This window comes from Vombatus ursinus, unplaced genomic scaffold (genome assembly GCF_900497805.2).
Source record: "Vombatus ursinus unplaced genomic scaffold, bare-nosed wombat genome assembly UNPS02014821.1, whole genome shotgun sequence".
In the NCBI taxonomy this organism is placed as follows: Eukaryota; Metazoa; Chordata; class Mammalia; order Diprotodontia; family Vombatidae; genus Vombatus; species Vombatus ursinus.
This window is the reverse complement of record NW_020954599.1, coordinates 18,972,655-18,997,041: the sequence shown is the minus strand read 5'-3', so window position 1 is coordinate 18,997,041 and position 24,387 is coordinate 18,972,655. Positions and strand designations below refer to the sequence as shown.

Here is a 24,387-nt window from a genome sequence, read left to right as displayed (position 1 = left end):
TTCTAGAACTATTGACCACAATCAAATCAACTCTGCCATTTTTACTGGGTGACATATGTCAATCTACTCATTATCCCTATAACTTTCTGGGCCAAAATACCTCTCACTGGCCACTGCTCCTTTTTCTATGTTACCTCCCTCCATCAAGGGTAGAGACTGTCTTTGCTTTTTATATTTGTATCCTTGACATTCTACACAGTGCTGGGCACATAATAAGTGCTTCATAAACTTATCGATCCATTCATTCCAATGCCTCACTTAAGCTGTGACTTTTAAAATTACTAGCTGTGAAGCTACTGAGCCCGATTATCTCTTTGGAGCTAAAATAGCCTCTTCTATAAAATTGGGATCATGCCTAACTTGTATACTTCACAGACCTGCTTTGAAGAACAAAGGAGATAATATATGTGAAAGTGACTTATGAATGTTCAAACAAGATGCAGAGAAAAGGTGCTCTTAGTTTGTCACTGGACCCCAAGACAGTAACTGTGTAATTAATCTCTCTGGTTACCTGACTCAGGTTTGTGTCTTGGCTTGCAGAAGGTGAAAGGTTGATTCAAAATTCACTTTGCCATCATGCAGCCTTTGTCTTCTGCAATATTTACTGGACTTTACAAAAACTGACCTCATCTCAACATCATATGATGCGTTGTGCTCTAGAACAAGGAAAGCTCTGGAGCAGAAATCAAGAGATCATTGGATGCTAGGGTTGGGTGGGGCTCCAGAGGTTATCTTGTCCAATGCCCTCATTTTAACACATCAGGGATGGTTAAAGAGGTTGAACAAAGTACCACATCAGAGGTGGTATCTGAACCTGTTCTATTCCCTGCTTTCTCTATTCCCTACCTTTGTGATTTTGGTCTGGTTACTGCTCTAATTTGGGCCTCAGTTTTGTTTTGTTTTCTTTTTAATCTGTGTAATGAAAGAGTTAGACTAGAAAAATGTTACAGTTTCTGCTAGTTATAAAATGGGATTGGATCACAGATTTAGACCTAGGAAGCGTCTTAGAGACCATTGAATCCAACTCCTTTATTTTGCAAATGAAGAAACTGAGGCACAGAGAGATTAAATGATTTGTCCACAGTTATACAACTGGCAAGTGTCTGAGGCAAAATTTCAATTCAAGTCCTCTTGATTCCAGGTCCATTAATAATAATAAATAATAATAATAATAGTAATAACAATACTAGTAATAATAGCTAACATTTATATAGCGCTTACTATATGCCAAGAACTGTATTAAGCACTTTGCAGTTATTATCTCATTTGATTCTCACAAAAACCCCAGGAAGTAGGTACCATTATTATCCCCAATTTACTGAGTGGAATCTGAGACATAAGAGGCTAACTGACTTTCCTAAGGTTACACAACTAGTATGTGTCTGAAGCAAGATTTGAACCCAGGTCCAGTACACTACTAGGCCAAACTGCTTCTGGGCCTATATTTGTATCTTTGTGCGAGAGCACAGTTGGTGCTATTCTCTTCTTTGAACTAAGAAGGATGGCACATTCAGGCTGAGAAGAACACTTGGTCTTCAGCTACTGCATTCAAGATTATTTCCAGGTATAAAATCAGTCAAATGCCACATTGTATAGTATCCTGTATAGTATAGTATATGTATAGTATCTTGTGCACATACATGTCATGTCTGATGACTTCCAGAGGGATCTGAGCCTTTCATGAATTTTATATCTCAGGGAATATCTTTAAAAAAAAAACTTTGTGGGCGTGCTTTTTTGGTAAAAACCTATGATCCTAGATCATTTTCACCATTCAATGGTCTCCACATCCTCTCAACCTCCAACAGAATCCTTCCTTGAAATAAAGAGTAGTTAACCAAAACAAAGCGATACATGTTGCTGATGACATATGCCTCATTCTTCACCTAGTCTCCCATCTCTCTTTCAAGAAAGGCAACATCTAGCTATTCAATTGAGCTCGACAAGTATTTATTGAGGTTGCCACTGATGTGAAGGTGACTGTGTTAGGCTTCACAAAGCTTCACACATCAAGACCCAACTTGGTGGCTGCTTAATATTCCACCCTTGTCCCCCACACCACTTACTGTGTGCTTGGTGGAGCTCCCTGGGCTTAAAAACTCCTGTGTTCTCTAGTCTCTGGAATAACCAGTCATGCCCTACTCCTGACAGGAGTTTCTCAAAGTCATTGTCCTCCAGGGTGCGAGCTTCTAGGACTTCTTGGTTGACCTTTCCTGGTATAGATACAAAAGAGCTTTCACTGGAATTGAGAAACGACAAGGGACTTCCCACCTCAGAAGAACCATTGGAAAAGTCAGATGAGTTGAGCAACCTTGATAAAGAGGAGTTAGAATTCTGCCTATAGTTTCCAAATTCATTCCCTCCGCCATGATCCTCTGTGGTGGTGTCATCACACAGAGTGGGGAAGGGTCTGCTACTGTTTGCCCAGGAGCCATGGCCATTGTTCACCATCTGACAGGTTTGCTCTCCCAAAGTATTCGGTCTAGGAGGCCCATTTTTATTTGTCCAGTGGCTCACCTTACTACTAGTGAGCTTCAGTTCCTTGTCATTTGTAGAGGTATCTGACTCATCTGCTTGCCTTTCTATGGCCTCTTTTTCTACTGTGATGAGCTTCTTCACGGGCCAATGATAAGTGAAAGAACTGCCAGCCACAGTAGATTTGTTGGCTAAAGAACAAGAAGAGACTTTGGTGTTTTTAGATTGTCTCAAGGAAACATCCTCTATACTTTCTGTAGTTTCTTCTTCCTGATCAATCCAAGAAATCAGTCCTCTAAATATGGGTTCTTTATTTCTTTCAGTGGTTTTTACTCCCTTCTCTTCTCCATTCTTGACTCTTAGATTCCCTTCCGCTTCAGGTAACCCATCAATCACCTCAAATGAGTCTGATTCTTCTGGGGAAGACAATGAGATGATCTCTCCGGACCTGCTAGAGGCAGAGGAACACGAAGACACCCTTAATGGAGAGTCACTTTTGGATTCCATATTTCTTATTTCCTGGACATTTTCTATTTCTGGTTCTCTGTTGGCTAAGACTGTTTTACCAGAAACTGAGGCTGTGCTTATCGTCTTGTGGGGAGCCAAGGGAGCTTGCTTACATTGTTGATTTTGGGAAGGACCTAAACAGTCTTCTTTAGAATCCTTGAAAGAAGGAGGATGAGGCACTGAAGGAAATGAATGGAGACTGCCGTTTTCATCACCATTCTCCGGGTCTTCAGTCAGGGCTGTGGAACACTGAGTGTCCACTAGCATTTTTTCTTGAATGGTCTCTCTTCTGACTGGCGCATCACCAGCATCATCATCTACTTCCTCCCAGCTAGTAGAAAAGCTGGATCCCGATATCTTGCTCCAAGAGTTAGATGTCTGACTTCCATTCAGAGAGTTGCTAGAAACATCAGTTTGGCCATTATTGAAGTGGTCTGATGGTTCAGTTTCTGTCTCTTCATCAAGTGAGACATGAGCTGCGTCTGATTGGGGCCATTTTCTTCTTTCTTTTATTTGGATCTTCTCATGATTCTGACTGTTTTTTTCTGAAGAAGGTATTTCAATGCCTTTTTGACTTAACAACTTGTCATCGCTAGTACTCAAGGTGTCTGCATTTTTTGTCTCAGTTTTCAAGGATGTGATACAGGCTCCTGTTTTTACTTCTTCTCTACTTTTGTGGCTCTTACATATACTTTCAAATACTTCACACACTGAAGCATGGTGTTGGGAATGCCTTTCAAGGAATTCTTTGAAATCTACTTTGCCATGCAAGATTGGCTGATCAATCCAGGATTTGTAACTCTCTGGGACATAAGATCTGTCATCTAAATTGGAGAAACTTTGGACTTGCAAATACTTCTTAACCTGCTCAATATCAGACATGATCTCCTGAGCCAGTGATTCTTTGTCTTGAGTCCCCCTTGAAGTGGAATAAGCATACAGTTTCCCTACTGCTTCTCTACAAAGTCTATCTGAAACACGGACGGCTTTGGTCTCCCCACTGAGGCTCCGGTGCACTGTGGTGAGGCAGAAAGCAGCTTTGATGAAACTGTGAAGCTCCTGTTTTCCAGCAACTAGGTCGTTGTCTTTTTTGGTGAGGAGGCCAATTTCAAAGGCCTCTTTGGCTTCAGATAAATACAACTTTCTCTTTTCTGGAGGGCAGTCAGCAGAGTTACTATAGGACAATAAACATGTGCCTCGGATGTTCTATGGAAAAAATAAAAGCAGATATCAAGTTAAAAACCTGGGATTTTATTTTACTAGAGCTTAAGATAGAAAGATCTCAGAGCTGAGGAGGCTTTAGAAAATACTGAAGAATGGTTTTGGAAATGTGTAATTAAGTAGCAAGAAAAGATAGGGGATGTTGTGTGTGTCTATTTACCATTCCACTGTAACCTTGACATTTTTCTGTTAAAGATGATTGACTTGTGAGTTCTTGCTCATAGAGCCTAGGCATGGACATAAGTTGTCTTCAAAATAAGGCAATTGAACATATATACACACACAAACTGGTCTTTGCATCAATATGCATTTAGATTTTAATACTTAGGACTCGAGGGCAGATGGCATTTTATTGCTCAAGCAGAATTAACTTAGCTCCTACCATGATGCTACAATGCTGAGTATTAAAGCCTTTCCCCTACATGAATAGTCTCTAAACTAATACTGTCAATTACATAGCAGGAAGCCTGGCTTAACTGGATTGATTTTTTTCCCTACCACTGGGTAAATCTGGAAGGCCATAGGGCAAGGAAAGACTAATGGGCTTGCTATACCACACTTACCACAGCTGTGAGTACAAAAAGTGGGGTATACTGGCTAAAGGCAGCAGCTAGCTTACACGCGGCTGCTGCTGACAGCAAATGGTGATCAAAGTCTCTGAGAAGGTTCTGCAAAGAGAATAGAAGAGACAACAGAACTTAGCTACCCTCTTGACCAAGAGCAAAAGTGAGTGGTAGTGTGCTAAACTGCTGTACTCAAGATTCACACTTGGGTTTCCAAACTTTGGCTCTCTTCACATCTACGATGAAAATATAGCAGGAAAAAGGAGTAAGGGGGCCTGGGATTCTAATTCTCTGTATAGCCCTCCTCCCTTCTCCCTTTTCCTTTTTTCCCCTGACTCTCTCTACTTCCCAAAGAGAACAGGATTGCACTTATACCTTCACCAACTCATTGATGATTAGTGCACATTTATTGGCAAAGACCTCAGTAGCTTGTGATTTAATAGAAATTAGGATGCTAGTATAGGGAGGGCAAAGGTGTACATTTTTTTTCTGTTTCTATAAACTAGTTCTGTGTGTATAAATGGAATTTAAGGTCTAGTAAAAGTTTGAGAAAAGGGACTGCTTTGTTTTTGCTTTTATATGCGAAATACCCAGCACAGTGCCTGGCACATAGTAGGGGCTTATATTTATAGCAGATCTCTTTGTAGTGGCAAAACTGGAAACTGTGTGGATGCTCATCAAATGGGGAATGCCTGTGGCATATGATCATGATGGAATACTACTGTGCTTAAGAAATGATGAACTTGTTGATTTGAGGAAAAAACCATGGGTAGACTTGCATGAAATAATAAAAATTGAAATGAGCAGAACCAAGAGATTGCTGTATATAGTAACAGCAATATTGTTTTAAGAACAACTTTGAGTGACTAAGTCATTTTGACTACTATAAATACCCAAATTAACTACAAAGGACCTATGAAGGAAGATGTTATCTGCATCCAGAGAAAGAAGTGATAAATAAAAGTATGTATAGAATGATTTTACATATATATATATATTTATACACATACCCACCCACCCCCCCCACACACATATTTGTGTCTAATGGTAGCCATCTCTAGGGTAGGGAAGGAGAGGGAAGAAAAAAAGGAAAAAAAGAAAGCTACACAATAATTTTATTATATAGTTAAAAGGAATAGCAAGCAAATACTAGATGTGCAGTTTCATGTGCAATCATCTTTTTAAAAGATAAAATAAAAAAGATAAAAATGTTTCTTGATTAAATATATAATCAAAGTGTAGTATTGTCTGGACCTCCCTACAAAGTAGCATTCTTACTTTCTATATTTGACAGATAAGTTGATTTTAATAATGTCAATCTTAAAATTCTCAAATTGTCATGCTTCATTAGAACATGGTAAGGTCAATAACTTTGAATTTTCAATGGAATTCTATTACAGCACATAAGAATGACAAGAGACTAGAGAAAATGGACTAAGAGTTTTAATTTTAGCTGGAAAATGTTAAAACTGTTAAACTATTATGTTTCCATTTTACCAATCTAATATGCCCAACATGCAACCAAATTGTGTTTTTTTAAGAAGAAAATTTTTATAAAATTGTTTCTCCAGTGTTCATATGAGAATTCTATATTCCTCCAGGAGAGTTCTTAACCTCTTCTCTGAATAATGCATTTAAAGGCATAAAAATACATAGGATTACCAAAAAAAAACCCCAATTGTATTGAATAAAGATTGTGTGTGTGTGTGTGTGTGTGTGTGTGTGTGTGTATTTCCTACTCAAGTTCATGGACCCCCTTAAATGTATCCATGGACCAAGGAGTCTGTGAACTCCAGGTTAAGATTTCTCACCATTCACTACAGGATTCTTTCTTTTAAAAAAAAAATATATATATATATATATGTATATCCCCAATCAATAAATGGTCAAAGGATATAAACAGGAAGTTCTCAAGAGGAGAAATCCAAGCTATCTATACTCTTAGGGAAAAATGCTCCAAAATGACTAATAATTAGAGAAGCACACATTAAAGCAGCTTTATAGTTTTACCTCACATCCAATAGATTGGTAAAGTTGACAAAAAAAAAAAATGACAAATGTTGGAGGGACCAGGGGAAAACTGGCATACTAATACACTTTTGGTAGAGCTGTGAATTGGTATAGCCATTCTAGAAAGTCATTTGTAACCATGTCCAAAAAATTACTTAATTGTATAAACCATTTGACTCAGGAATGCCATTATGTGGCCTATACTCAAAAGAAACCAAAGGAGTAAAAGGTTCTATATACACACAATATTTATAACATCTCTATTTGTAGTGGCAAATATCTGAAAACTAAGGGGCTGCCCTTCATTTAGGAAATGGTTGAACAAATGACAGTATTTGAATGTAATGGAATACTATTGTACCCTAAGAAATGATAATGGAGCTTGCTTTAGAGAATCCTGAGAAGATTTGTATGAACTGATACAGAAAAAAGTGAGCCGAATCAAGAGAGCAATCACATTATAAAAAGAACAAGAGCAACACGTCAATGACAATTCTAGAGGACCAATGATGAAGGATACTACCCACCCCAGAGAGAGGATAAACCGAATAAGCAAAATAAGGCATTCACTTTGGGGCATGGCCAATATGAGAATTTGTTTTGTTTGGCTATGCATATTTGCTACCAGTATTTTGTTTTTATTTTTCTCCTCAGTGGGAGAGAGAGAAAAACAAATACTTGATCATTGAAAAAAATTAATCAGAAAGACAAATTTATAAACACACTTAAAGATCAACAAAACCACATAAATATAGCTATTTGTGTTTTAATGAAGTATTTTAAAATACAATAGTTTATATTACATCAAGGTCCCCTTAAGCTTCTTATACATTTTCCCTTTCATATTACCGTTATCATGTTCTGATTTTAATTCCCTCGCTTTGCATTATTTCACATTCACCCTTCCATATTTCTTTATATAATAGGAGTGGACGTGGGGGTGGGGAGAAGGCAGTCTTTGAAACCTACTCAGATACCTGCTGCCTGATCTCAGCCCCAGTGACTTTGGGGAAGCTGTGGGAGAGCCAGTTTCCTTGTGGTCATGATGATTCAGGAGCTGGTCTTGTGTCATAACGAAAAGTCATTTAATTCTCTGCAAGGCCAGAAGAATTGATGATGGGGAATTATTGAGCTAGATATAAAAAAGGGTCAGTTTGATCCTTCATTGCTCCTTTCTTTTGCAATTCTGAGGAGGCAGGACTACTGTGATCTAGCCTGGAGATTTGGTGGGGGAGGGATGATCCTGTGTCCTACTCAGCCGTGGTGACTGTGAGTATATGGCCACTTCTGTCTCTTCATGTCTATTCTTTCCTGAACTTTGACAAAAAGGTTATTCTGGGATGGAAGTGTACAAGAAACCTGCTGAGTGACCCAGAGATTCCATCAGTAGCCCTATTAGTTGTCAGAGCTGAATGGAGCAGTAGCAGTGGCCACTGGATATCAGTAGTAGTGGAGGGAGTTGCAGATGTTGTGAAAAGACAGTCAACTAAGGGGTAACATGACTGTGGGGAACTTTGGGGATTATAACCCTTCTCGGCAGAGGGAAATGCTAACTACAAAGTCCGGAAAGGCACTGATCTTTGGAACTCAGAGATCTATGCCTGAAGACTTACTGAAGGGAGAAAAGGTCTTCTAGGGTCAGGATCGGGGAGGGTATCCCTTTATCCCACTGTATTTTAAGTTTGAGCCTCCTCTCCTGGGGACCTTGTGTATGTAAGTGGAGAGTGCATCTTAGGTTTTGGAGGAAATGTATTGTAACAACTCTTCTTACCACACTGGCTTAGTGAACACTTTCTGTAAAAGCTAATTAAGTCTACCTTGCTAAATGTTAACAGAGAGCAAACTTTTGGAAGTTTGTGATCAACGGTACTAGAAACCTACCTCCTCAGGTTTACCCCTATGATCCTGAGGGAGAGGAATAGCCAGCCGTCTGACTGTGACTGTGGAGTCACTCTGACAGTGCTAAGGCTGTCTGGGGGAGTGAGCCCAGAGGGGCTCTTATATTTATATTTCTTGTGCTTATTAATTTTAATTATATAATTCCCTTATATTGATGTAATATTATTTGCTTAGCCCTTCCTTAACTGTGGGATATTAAAGTCATTTCTCATTTTTTTCAATTACAAATAATGTTGCTATGAATATCTTTGAATAGATAGCTACTTTTTAATTTTAATTATACTCTTAGGATACAGTCCAAAAATACAATCATTGGGTCAATTATTTTTGTAATTTATAATGCTCAAAAAGATTCTCCCACTTTGCAATTCTAACAACAATGTATGATTCTGCCTGTTTGTTCACAAGTCCACCAACGCTGAATTTTGTTTTTGCCCATTTGATGGGTTTGAAATGATAACTCAATGCTATTTTAATTTTCTTTCCTTTGTTTATTAATGAGGTTGGGCAAATATGCAAGTGATTATTTATAATTTGTGTTTTGTTTTTTTGTATCCTTTGACTATTCAACCTAGGTTTTTGATTAGATAAAAAGTGCAGGAACCAATATGGTGATGGAATTTTTGTAGGTAAATCCTTTCTATAATATGTTTGAAATGAAGTGATAATTACCAGGGTAATTTGAGGGTTACTTTTAAATTTTTCATAATCTTTCTTGCTCATGGAAACAAATATGTCTGCCAATATGCCCAGTGATGTAGCAATTCCCTATAAAGAAAAACAAAAGAAGTTAAGTGTTTAGGGATGCTTATTGTTTGTGTCTCTGACTTGCCCTAGGAAGGATATCCTATAGCATCAATTGAGCCTCCTCTGTACTCACTCTTAAAAATTCCAGGAGGTTTTTAAACCGAAGGCTACAAGCATCATGATGAAGTGAAATGAGCAGTCAGCAGAAGTGAGTTCTAATCCCGACTCTACCACAAAATCACTTAGTGACACCGAACAAGTTACTTTAACTCCTTGTTTCAGTTTTCTCACCTGTAAAATGAGGGAGTGCTTAGGAAGGTCCATTCTCTCTCCCATAGACTACTGAGGATGGCCGAGGGCATGTGGATTTACTGAAAGTATTGACATTTTTTGATAGTTCTCTAATTTTCATTGATTTATCACTATAGGCTCATTCTCAGTATTTCTAGACAACAGGAAGTGTCACTTGTTAAAAAAAAAAAGAAAAGAAAACTCAACCCCTCACCCCAGACTACATTATAACAGGAGGCTATAGACCCCAGATTTAGAGCTGGAAGGGACCTGAGAGCCACCTCATTTTACAAACAAAGAAACTGAGGCTCAGGGAAGTTAAATGGTTTGTGTAATCACGCAGATAGCAGATAAGAGGCAGGATTTGAATCTAAATCCTTTGATTGTAGAATTAGATTCTTTCCACTGAGGTAGTGTTTCATCTACAGACAGTGAAGTGGTCCAGTGGATGGAAGGCTGTACCTGATGTCAGGAAGGAAAGAAGGAAGGGAAGAAGGTAGTGAGAGAAGAAGGAAGAAAGGAGGGAAGGGAGGAAAAGAGGGAGGGAGGGAAAAAGGGAAAGAAGGAAGTAGGAAGCATTTATTAAGTACCTACTATGTACCAGGTACTATGTTAATTGCTTTAAAAACACCCTCTTTCTGATCCACACAACAACCTCATTAGGTGAGTGCTATTATTTTCTCCATTTCACAGTTGAGGAAACCGAGGCATACAGGTCAAGTGAACTCCGATCTGACCTCAGATGCTTCCTGGATGTATAACCCTGGGCAAGTCATTTAACTTTCATCTGTCTCAGTTTCCTCATCTGTAAAATGGAGACGATGATAGCATCTACCTCAAAGGATTATTGAGATTATTACATGAGATAATATCTGTAAAATGCATGGTTAACCTTAAAGTGCTACATACATGCTAGCTATTAGTATTATAACTTTACTCAGTATCTCAGAGGTTTAATTAATGTTTGGAACATTTCCATATTGTTATATAGGATGAGAATACCATTCAAAAATAAAAGACTACTTTTAAAGAAACAATATGAATATTTTAGTCATGTCAATTGGTCTTAGAATAGTGGTTCCCAAAGCTGAGGCCACAAAAACCTTTAGTGGAGAGGGCAGTGGAGCTTGTGGAGTTACTATAAGGAACTTATTCAGTTCTAATAAAATATGCATAGTGAATAGTGGGCTAAATGTCAACAGTTTTATATTATTAATGCTTTGTTTGGACCTAATAGAATGCTTTTCCCCTGGCCTTTTGGATTAAGACCTTTTCTTTTTCTGTTGAGTTATAAAATACAAATCATAAAAATATTATTGGATTCATAGTATCTCTACATTATTATGTACTAAATTATTGAATATGAATAATATATACTAGCTGGGAAGGTTTGTGAAATGTTTTTATGTTAAAAAGAGGTCCTCATAAAGGAAAAGGTTGGAAACCATTATCTTAGGATATTTTAGAAAACTGGATAGTAGAATAATAACTTTGCATATATCCAAATCAGGTCCCTTAAATCTTGTGGAAGTGGGTAAGATAAAAATCCTAAGTAAACAAATAAAACATAAGTAGGTAGCTTTAGAAATATTGTTTGCCCAGGATTCAACAGTGAATGAAGGTCAAACCAGGCCTAAAAGCACGCTTCTTTATTGTGCTTGCTACCCATCATGCAGAGGAAAAATAAAATTAAGATCATCTAGGTAAATAAAATTTATGCTTTAATCACTTTTAAGGGGAGGGAGAGAGAGAGAGAACGAGACAGAGAGACAGAGAGAGAAACAGATAGAGAGAGAGAGAGAAAGGAGGGAAGGAGAGAGATATTGAGACACCAGGATGGGGGAGAGAGAAAAGAATTAATTCACCTTTTTATCTGGCTGAGGAAGTTCCAAGTACCCTATGATTGAAGCCCAAATTAATTCTGCAGCTTCATACCACATTCCTGAAATAAAGCAGATCAATAGTTAGCAACCACCTGGACTTCCTTGATGTAAAGTGCCTTTGAACATCCTTTTAAAACAAGAAAAAGAATATTCATTCTGTTGGTACAGAGCTGGGTTGGATTTGCAAGTTAATTTTATTTAACAATCTGTTTTTGACATTTGGTTTATACCTGTCCTTTTTCAGACTTATAGGGAAATGGTCAAGAGTAAGCAAGAGCACTGGATTTGGGATCCGAGGATGTGAGCTCAACTCTGGGCTATGCTGTTTACCAGAATGACTTTGCATAAGTCACTTAACTCCTTTGTTGTCGTTCAGTTGTTTCTGTTGTGTCTGACTCTTCATGACCCTATTTGGGGTTTCCTTAGAATAGATACTGGAGTGCTTTGCCATTTCCTTCTTCAGCTCATTTTACAGATAAGGAAACTGAGGCAAATGGATTTAGGTGATTTGCCTAGGGTCACACAGCTTGGAAGTATCTGAGGCCTGACTTGAACTCAGGAAGATGAGTCTTCCTGATTCCAAGCCCAGTGCCCTATCCACTATGGTGCTACCTGGCTGTCCCATTTAATTCCTTTAGGACTTAATTTCCTCAGCAGTAAAATGAAGAGATTGGCTGAAATGATCTCAAAGGTCCCTTCCAGCTTTAAACTCCGTATTATTAAACTTTAAACTCTATATTATTAAAACTGCTCTTGAGCTTGAAGTTAGAAATTATTGACAGACAAATCAATTCTCTCAGGCCAGGTTTACTTCTGTGAGTCAGTGGCTAACTAAATATCACTTTAGAGACCCAAATTTTAATGAAGCTTCCAAAGAAGCTAATCTACAAATAGGCAGTGCTTTGTCACTAAGAAAGTGAGTCTTGTTAAGGGTCTTGAGGGCAATGGATAGAGATGATACCTGAACACAAGAATGACTCATTCTTAAAATATTATATTTATGTCCAGTTATAATAACTTATTAAAGGAATTGGGCAGCTAGGTGGCACCATGGATAGAGCACTGGGCCTGGAGTCAGGAAGACTCATCTTGAGTTCATATCTGGTCTCAGACAGTTACCCTGGGCAAGTCATTTAACCTTTTTTGCCTCAGTTTCTTCATCTGTAAAATGAGCTGGAGAAAATGGCAAAGTACTCCAGTATCTCTGCCAAGAAAATCCCAAATGAGGTTTCAAAGAGCCAGATACAACTCAATGACTAAACAACAACAAAAAGGATTGGGAATTAGAACTATGATTTCATGAGTTGGGGGAATTCCCAGGTGAGGAAACTTGCTCTATCAATGTAGGTTGGCACCTTCTCTACAATTTATTGTCTTAGAGTTACCTAGAACATTTTCTCTTACTCACATATCCTAGAGAGATTAAGTGACTTACCCAGGGTCACACAGTCAGTATGTATCAGAGGCAGAACTTGAAACCAGGTCTTTCTGGCTTGGAGACTGGTTCCCTATCCACTATACTACAATGCCTTTTTGTTATAATCTTAAAATTATAATGTTTAAATACAACAGGCTAAAAATTCTATGTGATCAAGACCTGTGGTTACCGGTTACAGTGTAACCTGTGGTTACAATGTGTGGGGCACATTGTCTGGAGTGTACCTAGAACCAATTCAATTCAATAAACATTTATTAAGAGCCTACTCTATGCCAGACACTGGGCTAAGCAGATTAAAATGTAATTGGGAAATATTTAACAAAATAAATAAAAATACAATAGAACATAGATAATGCTAAGATGTGGATTTCTATGTCAATATGCACATAGGGATCTTTGCATATTTGAGTTTGATATTGCTGTCGTAGGGAATTCTTGGGAGGAAACTCTCTTTCCCAATGAAGATTGCATTTGCTTTACAACATATAAACTTAGTTGCATGGGGCACTGAGAAATTTAGTGATTTGCCCAGTGTTACATAGGTAATACGTGTCAGGGGTGAAACTTGAACTCAGGTCTTCCTGACTCAGAAGCTGGGTCTCTAGTCACTATGTCATACTTTCTCTTACATTAACTTGCTATTATTATTTTATTCATATCACTCTTCTAAAAAATGACCATTTTTTTGGAATAGTAATGCCCCACAGGCATCTCAAACTCAACATATCCACAATAGAACTCATTACCTTTTCCCCCAAACTTTCCCCTTTCTCCAAATTCCCTATTTCTGGTGAGGATGTCATCATACTTCCCATTCACTCAGATGGAAGACCACAGCCTCATTCTTAATGTTTACTTTCTCTCATTTCACATAACTAATCTTGCCAATGTTGCCAAATCCTGTAAGTTTTACCTCGACAACACCTCTGACATCCATCCCCTTTTGCCCAGTCATATGATTACCACCCCAGTTCAGGCCCCCGGCATCTCTAGCCTGGGATATTGCAATAACCTCCCTACTGATGTCTCTGCCTCGGGTCTCTCTTTTTAATCCATTCAACAATGCAGCTACCAAAAGTGAGGTTTCTAACGTAGAGGTATGACCATTTTACTTCCCTCTTCAATAAGCTGTAGCTACTTCTTATTACTGGTACTTTCAAACTCAAACTCATCTGTTTGATATTTAAAACCCTTTCCAGCCTGGGAAGGTTACCTTTCCAGGTATCTTCACACATTTGTTGATCCAGTAGGACTGGCTTTCTTGCTGTTCTTCACCCACAGTTTTGCTTTTTACATATAACCCTCTATCTTCCATTTCTTTTTACCTCTGCAAAAGCTGCCTGCCATCAATCCTGGAATACATTCCATCCTCGCCTCCCCTTCTATCTTCCCTCAAAGCTCAGCTCAAGTACTACCTCTTTTAGCCACTAGAGGGAGCTAGGTGGTACAGTGGAAGAGCTGAGTTCAGACCCTGCCTTGCTAGCTATGTGACTGAAGGAAAGTCATTTAATCTCTGTTTGTTCCAGTTTTTGCATACTGGGGATAATAATAGCACCCATCTCCCAGGGCAAAATGAGATAATGTTCATAATGCACTTTGAAAAGCTGAAGGTGTTACATAAATGTAGTTACATAAATATTATTATGTGAATTTTCCTTGCTCCCCTCAGTTGCTAGTATTTCCCACTGGAAATTATCTTGTTTATACTCAAAACCAGGAAGATGTTTCTCCCAGTAGAACGTAAGTTCCTTGAGGGCAGGAACTGTTTCATCATGTTTGTCTTTGTATCTCTAGTATCTAGTACAGTACCTGGCACAGAATAAGCCCTTAAATAAATGCTTGATTGATTGATTGATTGAAGTATGCTCCTTAGAGTTCTATTAATTTCTTAAAAATTTATTTTCAAGAGGATGTTTCTGGAAGGATCCAGATTAAGTATTGTTGGAAATAACTGTAACTACAGTGTTCTATACTGCTTGCCAAAGAGTCACATCTAAGTTCCATAAGGACACTTCTGAGGGAGGATAGGGACAGATGTTATGGCACATTTGGAAAAAGCTATTACCATTTCACAGGAAAGCCCTATTGACAGTGATATGTCATGCAATGGAAAACATATTAAGAGCAAAATGTTCCCTCATTAAGGTTAACTATGGGTACATTTTTCTTTATATCATCAAATGTATAAAAATTTAGCATACTGCTCTGTTAATCTTCATAACATCCTTGGAAGCGATGATGATGAATTTTTTCCCCTTTTTTTTTTTCAGGTGGGGAAACAGAATTGAAGACTTGTTGACTATTCAGTGGTAAAGTTTCCAATGGAGTGTCAGTTTCATTATTTCTAGCCAAGTATTCAACACCAGAACCATAACTAGAAAAATTAAGGGATTTGCCTGAAGGTTCCAATATGTATGTGTTGGGGGAAACCTTTCTCATATCTCACCTCCAAGGTCTTACCCAGGGATGGGGAACCTGTGGCCTCGAGACCACGTGTGGCCCTCAAGGTCCTCAAGTTCAGTCCTTTGACAGAATCCAAACTTCACAGAACAAATTCCCTTAATAAAAGGATTTGTTCTGTAAAACTTGGACTCAGTCAAAAGGCTGTACCCAAAGACCTAGAAGGTCACATGTGGCCTCAAGACCACAGGTTCTCCACCCCGGTCTTGTTTGTTTCTAGAGCAAACCTTACCCCAGGGCCATTAGGTAAGATGGCCCCCACAAGAAGCCGGCTTTTCCCACCAGAACATAGCAGTCTAATCTCCTTTTTTTCTGGTGTTATCGAACCTTCAATCCAACTGTTCTTTGCGTTGCTACAGCCTATTACCACCTCCCCTCACACAAATTATTTTTGCTTGATGTGAAAATATTCAGAGTAGTGACTCTGCTTGAGAGGCAGCTTGGTGTGGATAGAGAAGTAGATTCAGAACTGGGAGGACCTGGGTTCAGGTCCTACCTCTGACCTATCCTGGCTTGATGCTGGTCAAGTATTCTTGACTTTTCAGTGTTCTAGGTAGTTCTCTAAGACTCTAAGTTGCAAACAAGATTCCTGCAATCTTCATTGATTGATAGAAAGCATTCATTCATCTGGGATGAATTCTCTGTAAGGATGAAATCAAGAGTCTAGATCCTATCTTTATTACCAAATATTATAATTTATAATATGAGATAAATATAATAGTGTTTGAATAAGTTATTCTTTGTAAATTTTTCTGGGAGAAATGTATGGCTCACCTAGCTTCTGTAGGATTTGTCCTCTGATTTGTATGCAGACTGACTGGACAAGGATCTTATCACTTTCCTTGTTATACTGCCATGTGCCTGAAAAGAAAAGAAAAGAAAAGAAATAGAGAGAAGCATGTATCCTTCTGAATGGCTATTTAAATTTCATTTATTTATTTTAAACATTAATTAAAAGAAAAATTTTGAGTTCCAAATTATCTCCCTCCCTCCTGCCCTTTCCTTACCCATAGAGAAGACAAGAAAAGCATATTTCCCTATTAGCCAAGTTGCAAAAAAACAAACAAAAAAACAAGAAACATACAGTGAAAAAAATATGCTTCAATCTGCACTTAGAGTTCATCAGTTCTCTTCCTGGAGGTAGACAGCATTTTTCATCATAGGTTGATTGGAATTGTCTTGGATCATTGTATTGATCAAAATAGTTAAGTTTTTCATAATTGTTCATTGTTACAATATTGCTGTTACTGTGTATAATGTTCTCCCTACTTCACTTTGCATCAGTTCATATAGGTCTTCCCAAGTTTTTTCAAAACCATTCTGCTCATCATTTCTTAGTGCACACTAGTATTACTTCACAATCATATATCACAATTTGTTCAGCCATTCCCCAATTGATGGCATCCCTTCAATTCCAATTCTTACCACCACAAAAAGAGCTGCTATAAATATTTTTGCACATATAATTTCTTTTCCTTTTTTTTTAATCTCTTTGAGATACAGACCTAGTAGAGATATTGCTGGGTCAAAGGGTAGACACAGTTTTATAGCCCTTTGGGCATACTGAACTGCTATTAAAAAATAAACAACTAATCTGATACCTTATTTTTTATACCTTAAAATTATACCTTAAAATTATTTTTAGGAATCACATGGCATCTACTCTTTACTTTGTAATTCTTATGATTTTGTGAATTGTGAATTTCTTTGTAATTCTTTGCCTTTGGTGAAAAGCAACAAAGCAGGACCTGGGAGGTCACCTAAGGCAGAGGCATCCACCCTTTCCCAGAGTGAGCTCTACATTCAGTTTCATGAAAATTTTAACATTACTAAGGCTTAGGGCAACAGGGGGTGGGGCGGGAGAGGGACTGAAGCTACAGTCAAAGATTCCCATGCTGCCAACTGCCTGGCTATTGCCAGAGCTTGAACTGTCCAGCTAAAGGGACTTCAGAAGAAATTGGAGGGTGTGGAGAGGGTGTCAATCACACAAGGCCAGGCATAAAGCACACATCCAAACAAAACGGTGGAGCAAAATGAGAGAATTCTTTATCTCATTTGCCACCTTTTTATCTTACAATGATACCAGACTATTGTATTAGGATCCCATGCCTCATTTTGCACTAATCCCTTCTGTACCTTGGTGTTCCTGGTTTTGATACTGCCTTTGCTTTAGGCATTTGACCTCTTTGTGACTGATAGAACCCTTTTCTTGAGCTTGATCTGTTTACTTCTTGATTCTGACCCTTTCTTACCTAGGATCATCTCTGCTGCAACCTCTCCACCCCTACAACTTCCCAAATCAGAGAAAAATCAAATAGCATCATGGACACTATTCATGTGCAGCCCTCTGGGATAGGATATATTCCCCTTTACCTCTGGAAATGGCCATGTAGAAGGCATGGCAGATGCTGCCAGTGTTGAAATTGATCAGGATGGACTTTCAAGACCAACTATTCTAGGAATCAGTTATCTAAACTCACAGATTTCCTATGGCCCTAACCATTAAAAAGTGATTCTTTGCGTGTAGGTTCTACATGCAAAGAACATGCTAGCTAGTTGGTATGAATGTAAGGTAACTATGTAAGAATGCCATACTTGGAATCAGGAAGACCTGAATTCAAATCCTGCCTCAGAACCTTAATAGCTGTATGAACCAAGGGAAGTCCTTTAACCTCTCTCAAACTCAGTTTCTCTATCTGCAAAATGAGGATAATAATAGATCTTAGTTCCCAGAGTTGTTTTGAGGATCAAGTGAGATAACACTTGTACAATGTTTTGCAAACCTTAAGGTGCTATGTAAATGCTAGGTATTTTTATATGGTTAGATTTTTAAAAAAATTTTTATTTTTAGGCCGTTGGAGTTAAGTGACTTGCCCAGGATCACACAGCTAGTAAGTGTCAAGTGTTTGGTCTGAGGTCGGATTTGAACTCAGGTCCTCTTGACTCCAGGGCTGGTGCTCTATCCACTGTGCCACCTTATGGTTAGATTTTGAAAGAAGAAATGCTTTCCAAAATGTATTTTAATTAAAATTCTTAAGTGGTTAAATTAAGGGGAAGAGTCAAATTGTTTTTTTTTTAATATAAAGGCTACACATTTGCCCTTAAAACATCCTATTCTTAGCCATAGTTTCTTACGAATTTCCTTTCTAAAATGGCTTCTGAGCATTTTCAGACATTTCAGTCTAGTTTTTACATACTATTTAGTTAGATCATACAGTAATATATTCAAGGGAGCACTGTATACTCCATTTTCAAAGCAAGGAAAACCAAGAGACAAAAAAGGATAGTTACTATAGCTAGTGCTCTACTAAGAATTAATGCTAAAGTTAATATTAGAAGTTGACATGGCTAGTTTCTAATTCTTTTCAGAACGTGTAAGAGCAATTATATATCTTCTAAATCAGAAGTGTGTCACACGGGGGGCAATCAGTTTGAATGTACATTTATTTACCTGTTGCTCCCTTGTTGCTTATAAGGCTGCTTAGGATGTATTCAGCTTTCAACAGTTTTCCTGAAAAGAAATAACACAATTCCTATCAATTCATATTGAAAGGAAAATGTAGTTCAGGTTCCAAGATCATGTTGACATACATCTTTTGGAATCATTCTCATTTTTCACGTTTAAGTGAATCAACTTTTATGTTATGAAAAACTGGGGAAAAAGTTACCTAATGTCATTTGTAGCAGAGAAGTCATGTAATAGTATACATTTCCAAGTGGAGAAAGGGTTTGAGGGGTCAGTTAAGGGTAAGGGATAGTGGTATACTTGGAAATATTTGGAATATTGAAGAATTGTTGTTGTTCAGTCTTGACCAACTCTTTGTGACCCCATTTGGGGTTTTCTTGGCAAAGATACTGGAGTGGTGTGCCATTTCTTTCTCCAGCTCATTTTACAGATGAGGAAACTGAGGCAAACAGTGTTAAGTGACTTGCCCAGAGTCACACAGATAGGAAGTATCTGAGGCCAGATTTGAACTCATGAAGATGAGGCTTTCAGATTCCAGGCTCAGCACTCTATTCATGGTGTCACCTAGCTGCGTTCCCCTCCAATTAATAAGACATTATAATTTGACATAAATATGATGTTATAAGAATGAGTTATTTTTGCATTCAAGTATCAAATCTCTCCATTGCCCTCAAGATACTTAACAAGACTCAACTTTGTCAGTGACAAAATTACTGCCTTTATTAAAGAGGGCATGGTGTAATGGATAAAGCACAGGACTTGGAGTAGAATTCAGTGCAACAAATATTTATTAAGTCTTTGTGCCAGGCACTTTGGAAAAGGCAAGAATCAATATAACACAGACGCTTCTCTCAAGGTACTTATAATCTCATGGCAGGAGAAAAAAAAAACAAGAACACCAAATTATGATGCAAGGCATGATGTAATTAGTGCAAAAGAGAAGTCCAGGTAAGGGGCTATGAGAAATCAGAAGAGTCAGAGATCCATTTCAGCAAGGGGGTGAAGAGAGAGTCAGGCAATTCAAGAGGAAGATGGGCACCCAAATTAAGCCTTGAAAGAAGGGAAGAATTTAGAGATTGAGGAGGAGGAAGGTGTATTCTCGGCATGGAATGTGGAGCCAAAGACTCAAGTACAGGCTCTAAAACTTACTAATGGGGGCAAGCCACACAACATCTGTGATCTTTGGTTTCCTTAGGTATAAAATGATGATGCTAGTGTAGACACTCCCTACAACATAGAATCTTCAACGCAGGGAAAAGAACATGAAATCAGTAGAGCTGAATTCAAACCTCTACTCTGAGGCTTACTCTCTCTGTATGCTTGGGCAAGTCATTGAATTTCTGTGGGGCTTGGTTTCCTCAGCTGTAAAATGGGATTTGAACTACATGGTCTCTGAGGTACCCTCCAGTTCCAAGTCTAAGTTAATGATTCTATACCTCACATAATTGGTTTATTTGTTGTTGTTGTTGTTGTTTTTTTTTTTTTACCAGAAAATCACTTTATAAACCTTGAAGTAGTCTATAAATATGGTTTATTACACTAGGCAGCTAGCTGGTACAGTGGATAGAGTGCTAGGCCTAGAGTCAAGAAGATATGGGTTCATGAATTAGAAGTTGAGGGGATGCCCATCAATGGAATGGCTGAGCAAGTTGTGGTATATGACTGTGAAGGAATACTATTGTGCTATAAGAAATGATGAGCAGGCAGGCTTCAGAAAAACCTGGAAAGACTTGTATGGACTGATGCTGAGTGAAGTGAGCAGAACCAAGAAAATATTGTACACAGTAACAGCCACAGTATGGGATGATGGACTGTGATAGACTTAGCTTTTCTCAGCAATATAATGATCCAAGACAGTTTCAAAAGACTTGTGATGGGAAGTGCTATCCATATTCAGAGAAAGAACTATGGAATCTGAATGCAGATCTGAGCATACTATTTTTTCTCTCTTTTTTTTCTTTCTTGGTTTTTTTCCCCTTTGTTCTGATTCTTCCTTTACAACATGACTAATGTGGAAATATGTTTAATATGATTGTACACGTATCATAGCCTACATCAGACTGCATGCCATCTTGGGGAGGGGGGAGAGGACAGAAGGGGAAAGATTTAGAACTTAAAATCTTATAAAAGTGAATGTTGAAAAAATAAATAAATTTATTTTTAAAAAAAGACCTGGGTTCAAATTCTGCCTTTGATACTTATTAGCTGGGGAATGACCTGGGCAACTCACTTAACTTCTGTCTTCTCAGTTTCCTCATCTGTAAAATGGGAATAATAATAGCTCCTACCTCTTTGTGTTGTTGTGAGGCTCAAATGAGATAATATTTGTAGAGCACTTAGCAGAGTACCAGGCACACAGTAGGTACTCAATAAATTCTTCTTCACTTCTGCCGCCCCTTCACTGCACTGAAAGTATTAGCTGGATTCTAGAAAAGAGCTTTCTGTTATTTTCCAATAAAGTCATATTTGAGTAATTGAGGTCTCCAAGGGAAGGGTCAACATTTTTCCTTTCTTTGTATCCCCAGCACTTAGTACCAGGCGCAGAGGAAATGTTCAGTCAATGCTTATTTATTGAAGCAGCTGGGTGGCACAGTGGATAGAGTGATGGACCTGGAGTCAGGAAGCCTTGAGTTCAAATCTGATCTCAGACACTTCTTAGCTGTGTGACCCTGGGCAAGTCACTTAACCTGACTCAGTTTCCTCATCTGTAAAATGAGCTGGAGAAGGAAATGGCACACCACTCCAGTATCTTTGCCAAGAAAACCCCAAATGGGATCATGAAGAATCAGACATGACTGAAACAACTGAATAACAATAAACACCTACTGTAGGTAGGTATTAAAATAAAATGACTCTGGCTCTTACTCATCAATAACTAGGCTGCCCATGCTACTCTTGTAAGAATTCAAATATAAATGAAATTGGTTCCCTGAAGTCTAACTGGTTCCATGGAATCCATTGTTACTGCCATCCCATCTTCCCTGACCCCTCTGGTTTGAGCAACACAACTACTTCCCAGGTCTGTTGTGAAGGATCGAATGAGATAATATTTGTAAAGCCTTTAACACAGCACCTGGCACATAGTAGGTGCTTAATAAATGCTTGTTTCCTTTTTTCGTTCCTTCCAATGAAGGTAGTTTGCCTTTTGTTCATTTTTTAGGTGACCCTTGTGTTTCTGTTCTTGGGAATGAAAATAATGCAGCACACTTCAAAATAAATCAGAAGCAATTTAAATAATTTCAGATTTAGAAGCCACCAATAAAAAATTAAATAATTGACCTCCCTCCTCCCACCCCACACCTCAAGCTAAACAGGTCTGTCTCATTTTTAGTTTGGCTTAAGAAGTAACACGGGAGAACCCCCTCTCGCCTCCCCACCCCAGTACTTCAAAGCATCTTCAGGTAGAACCAATACCCCATGAGTGGTGAAAATATCAAATTACTTCAGGGAACCTGTCAGTTGCATTGTTGACATAGTCAAGTGACCCTATAGAAAAGAGACAGGGAGAACTCAGAGAAAATGCTAGAATTCTAATTTGCTTTTTAAAGTCTCTTGGTCCGAAGTATAGCAATTCAGATACCCCTGTTTGAAAGCAGCAGGACAGATTTGTTAGGAGACAAAAGCTCCAATTAGTATTTTCCACACCCTTTCACAATTTTCTCTACTGCGGTTGGCTCTGAAACCCTTTATGCCAGGGCTTTTGTGCTGGCAAGGAGTGGGTGGAAGGGCATGGAGGCAGGCATGGGAGGGAGTGGGGGCTGGGATAGATGCTTGAACGATGACACACTGGGATCTTAGAAGTGCCATCTTCCTCACCAGACAAAGTGCCTTCTCAAAAGTCAAGTGGCTTTTGAGTGAAGTGGAATTAAAGACACAGCCGTGGCTCAAGAAACATAGGTGAGACTGGTTGGAGGGAGACCTTACCTGTGTTGACTGAGATCCGGGCTTGTCGGATGACCACCTGTGGGGCAATTGGGATGGTTGGATGCAGCTTGTGTAGACTTTTGGCGACCTGCAGGAGTTTGCCAGAGGCATCAAGCCCATATAAGAAGCGGTCCATCAGAAACACAAGAGCCGCTGATGTTGTGAAGTCCTGGACCAGGACGGAGGCTTTCAAGTATGCCTGGAAATAACATGAAGAGAATACAACCAACCGGGAAGAATTAGAGAAGGTTAGAAAAGCCTTTAGAGTGCAATACGATCTCAGGATCTCTCTTCCCCATATCTCACACTTTCTTTGACTGGACTTGGGATTTCACTGATGAAGGAACTCTTAGTGCAGAAACTCCCCTCAGTCATGCAGACTAGTGCTACTATCTCCAGCCATGCCATATCAACTATGGCCATCACCTCCATCTCCTACCCACCAAGAAATTGGACTCTGCCCCTGGAACATCCCTGGAGCTATGCTAGGCCAGCTCTGGCCTTATCTCCCTCCATTCCAGGCCACCCAAGCATTCTCCTGACATCTCCAGCCCCTCTCCTCCCCTTGCTTTCCCTCTCTTCCCAATTTCTGTCTCTCCTTTATGGTTTCTCTTTCTCTATTAAAGTGTAATTACTTGACAGCAGGGACTGTCTAACATGGTATTATTTATATTTCCAACACTTAGCACAGTATCTGAAACTTAGAAAGTGTTTAATAAATGATCTGTCTATATCTATTTTCTATTTCTATTCATCCATATATTTTTCTATCACTATTCATCATCTATCAATCTATCTATCCATCATCTATCTATCACTATTCCTCTACCTATCACTATTCCTCTAGCTATCTATTACAATTCCTCTATCTATCTATCATCTATTACTATTCCTCTATCTATCTATCTATCTATCATCTATCTATCTATCTATCACTATTCATCTATTACTATTCCTCTATCTATCTATCTATCTATCTATCTATCTATCTATCTATCTATCTATCTATCACTATTCCTCTATCTATCACTATTCCTCTATTACAATTCCTCTATCATCTATCTATTACTATTCCTCTATCTATCTATCACAATTCATGTATCTATTACTATTCCTCTATCTATCTATCTATCTATCTATCTATCTATCTATCCATCTTCTCTCATAACCTTAGAGAGTTGACTGTGTCACTGAGAGGCAGAGACTTGCTCAGGGTCACAGATATTGACATTATGCGTTAGAGGTGAAACTTGAACCCAGGTTTTCCCAGACCTGAGACCAACTCTCTGTTCACTACTTCATGCTTTTTTAGTCTTTACTTTAAAAAAAAGTAAAGGAAAAAAGTTCATATGGTTGATAAAAGATAGGACAGAGACAAGAAGACCAAGAGAATTAGGAAGAAAAAGATGGGATGGCCAGGACGGCAAAGAGACAGGGACACGTAGAGATGCTCTACATCTGTGTGACCTTCAGCGTGTATTTTTTCTGCTCACTCTGCTTCTA

At 38.6% G+C, this 24,387-nt stretch overlaps 1 protein-coding gene across 11 annotated transcripts in view; it reads right to left on the bottom strand.

Annotated features, from left to right (window-relative positions):
* Window positions 1-24,387, bottom strand: part of ALPK1 (alpha kinase 1) — a 158,882-nt gene that overhangs the window by 9,025 nt on the left and 125,470 nt on the right. For 10 of the 11 annotated variants that reach the window (XM_027837413.1, XM_027837411.1, XM_027837412.1 and 7 more), the window contains 7 exons: window positions 22,885-23,083; window positions 18,946-19,005; window positions 16,269-16,355; window positions 11,579-11,655; window positions 9,348-9,443; window positions 4,767-4,871; window positions 2,067-4,188 (listed from right to left, as the gene is read on the bottom strand). In XM_027837413.1, coding sequence (XP_027693214.1) covers window positions 2,067-4,188; window positions 4,767-4,871; window positions 9,348-9,443; window positions 11,579-11,655; window positions 16,269-16,355; window positions 18,946-19,005; window positions 22,885-23,083 — 2,746 coding nt within the window. The remainder of the gene's footprint in view (window positions 1-2,066; window positions 4,189-4,766; window positions 4,872-9,347; window positions 9,444-11,578; window positions 11,656-16,268; window positions 16,356-18,945; window positions 19,006-22,884; window positions 23,084-24,387) is intronic. The other variant, XM_027837418.1, reaches the window with a different exon arrangement.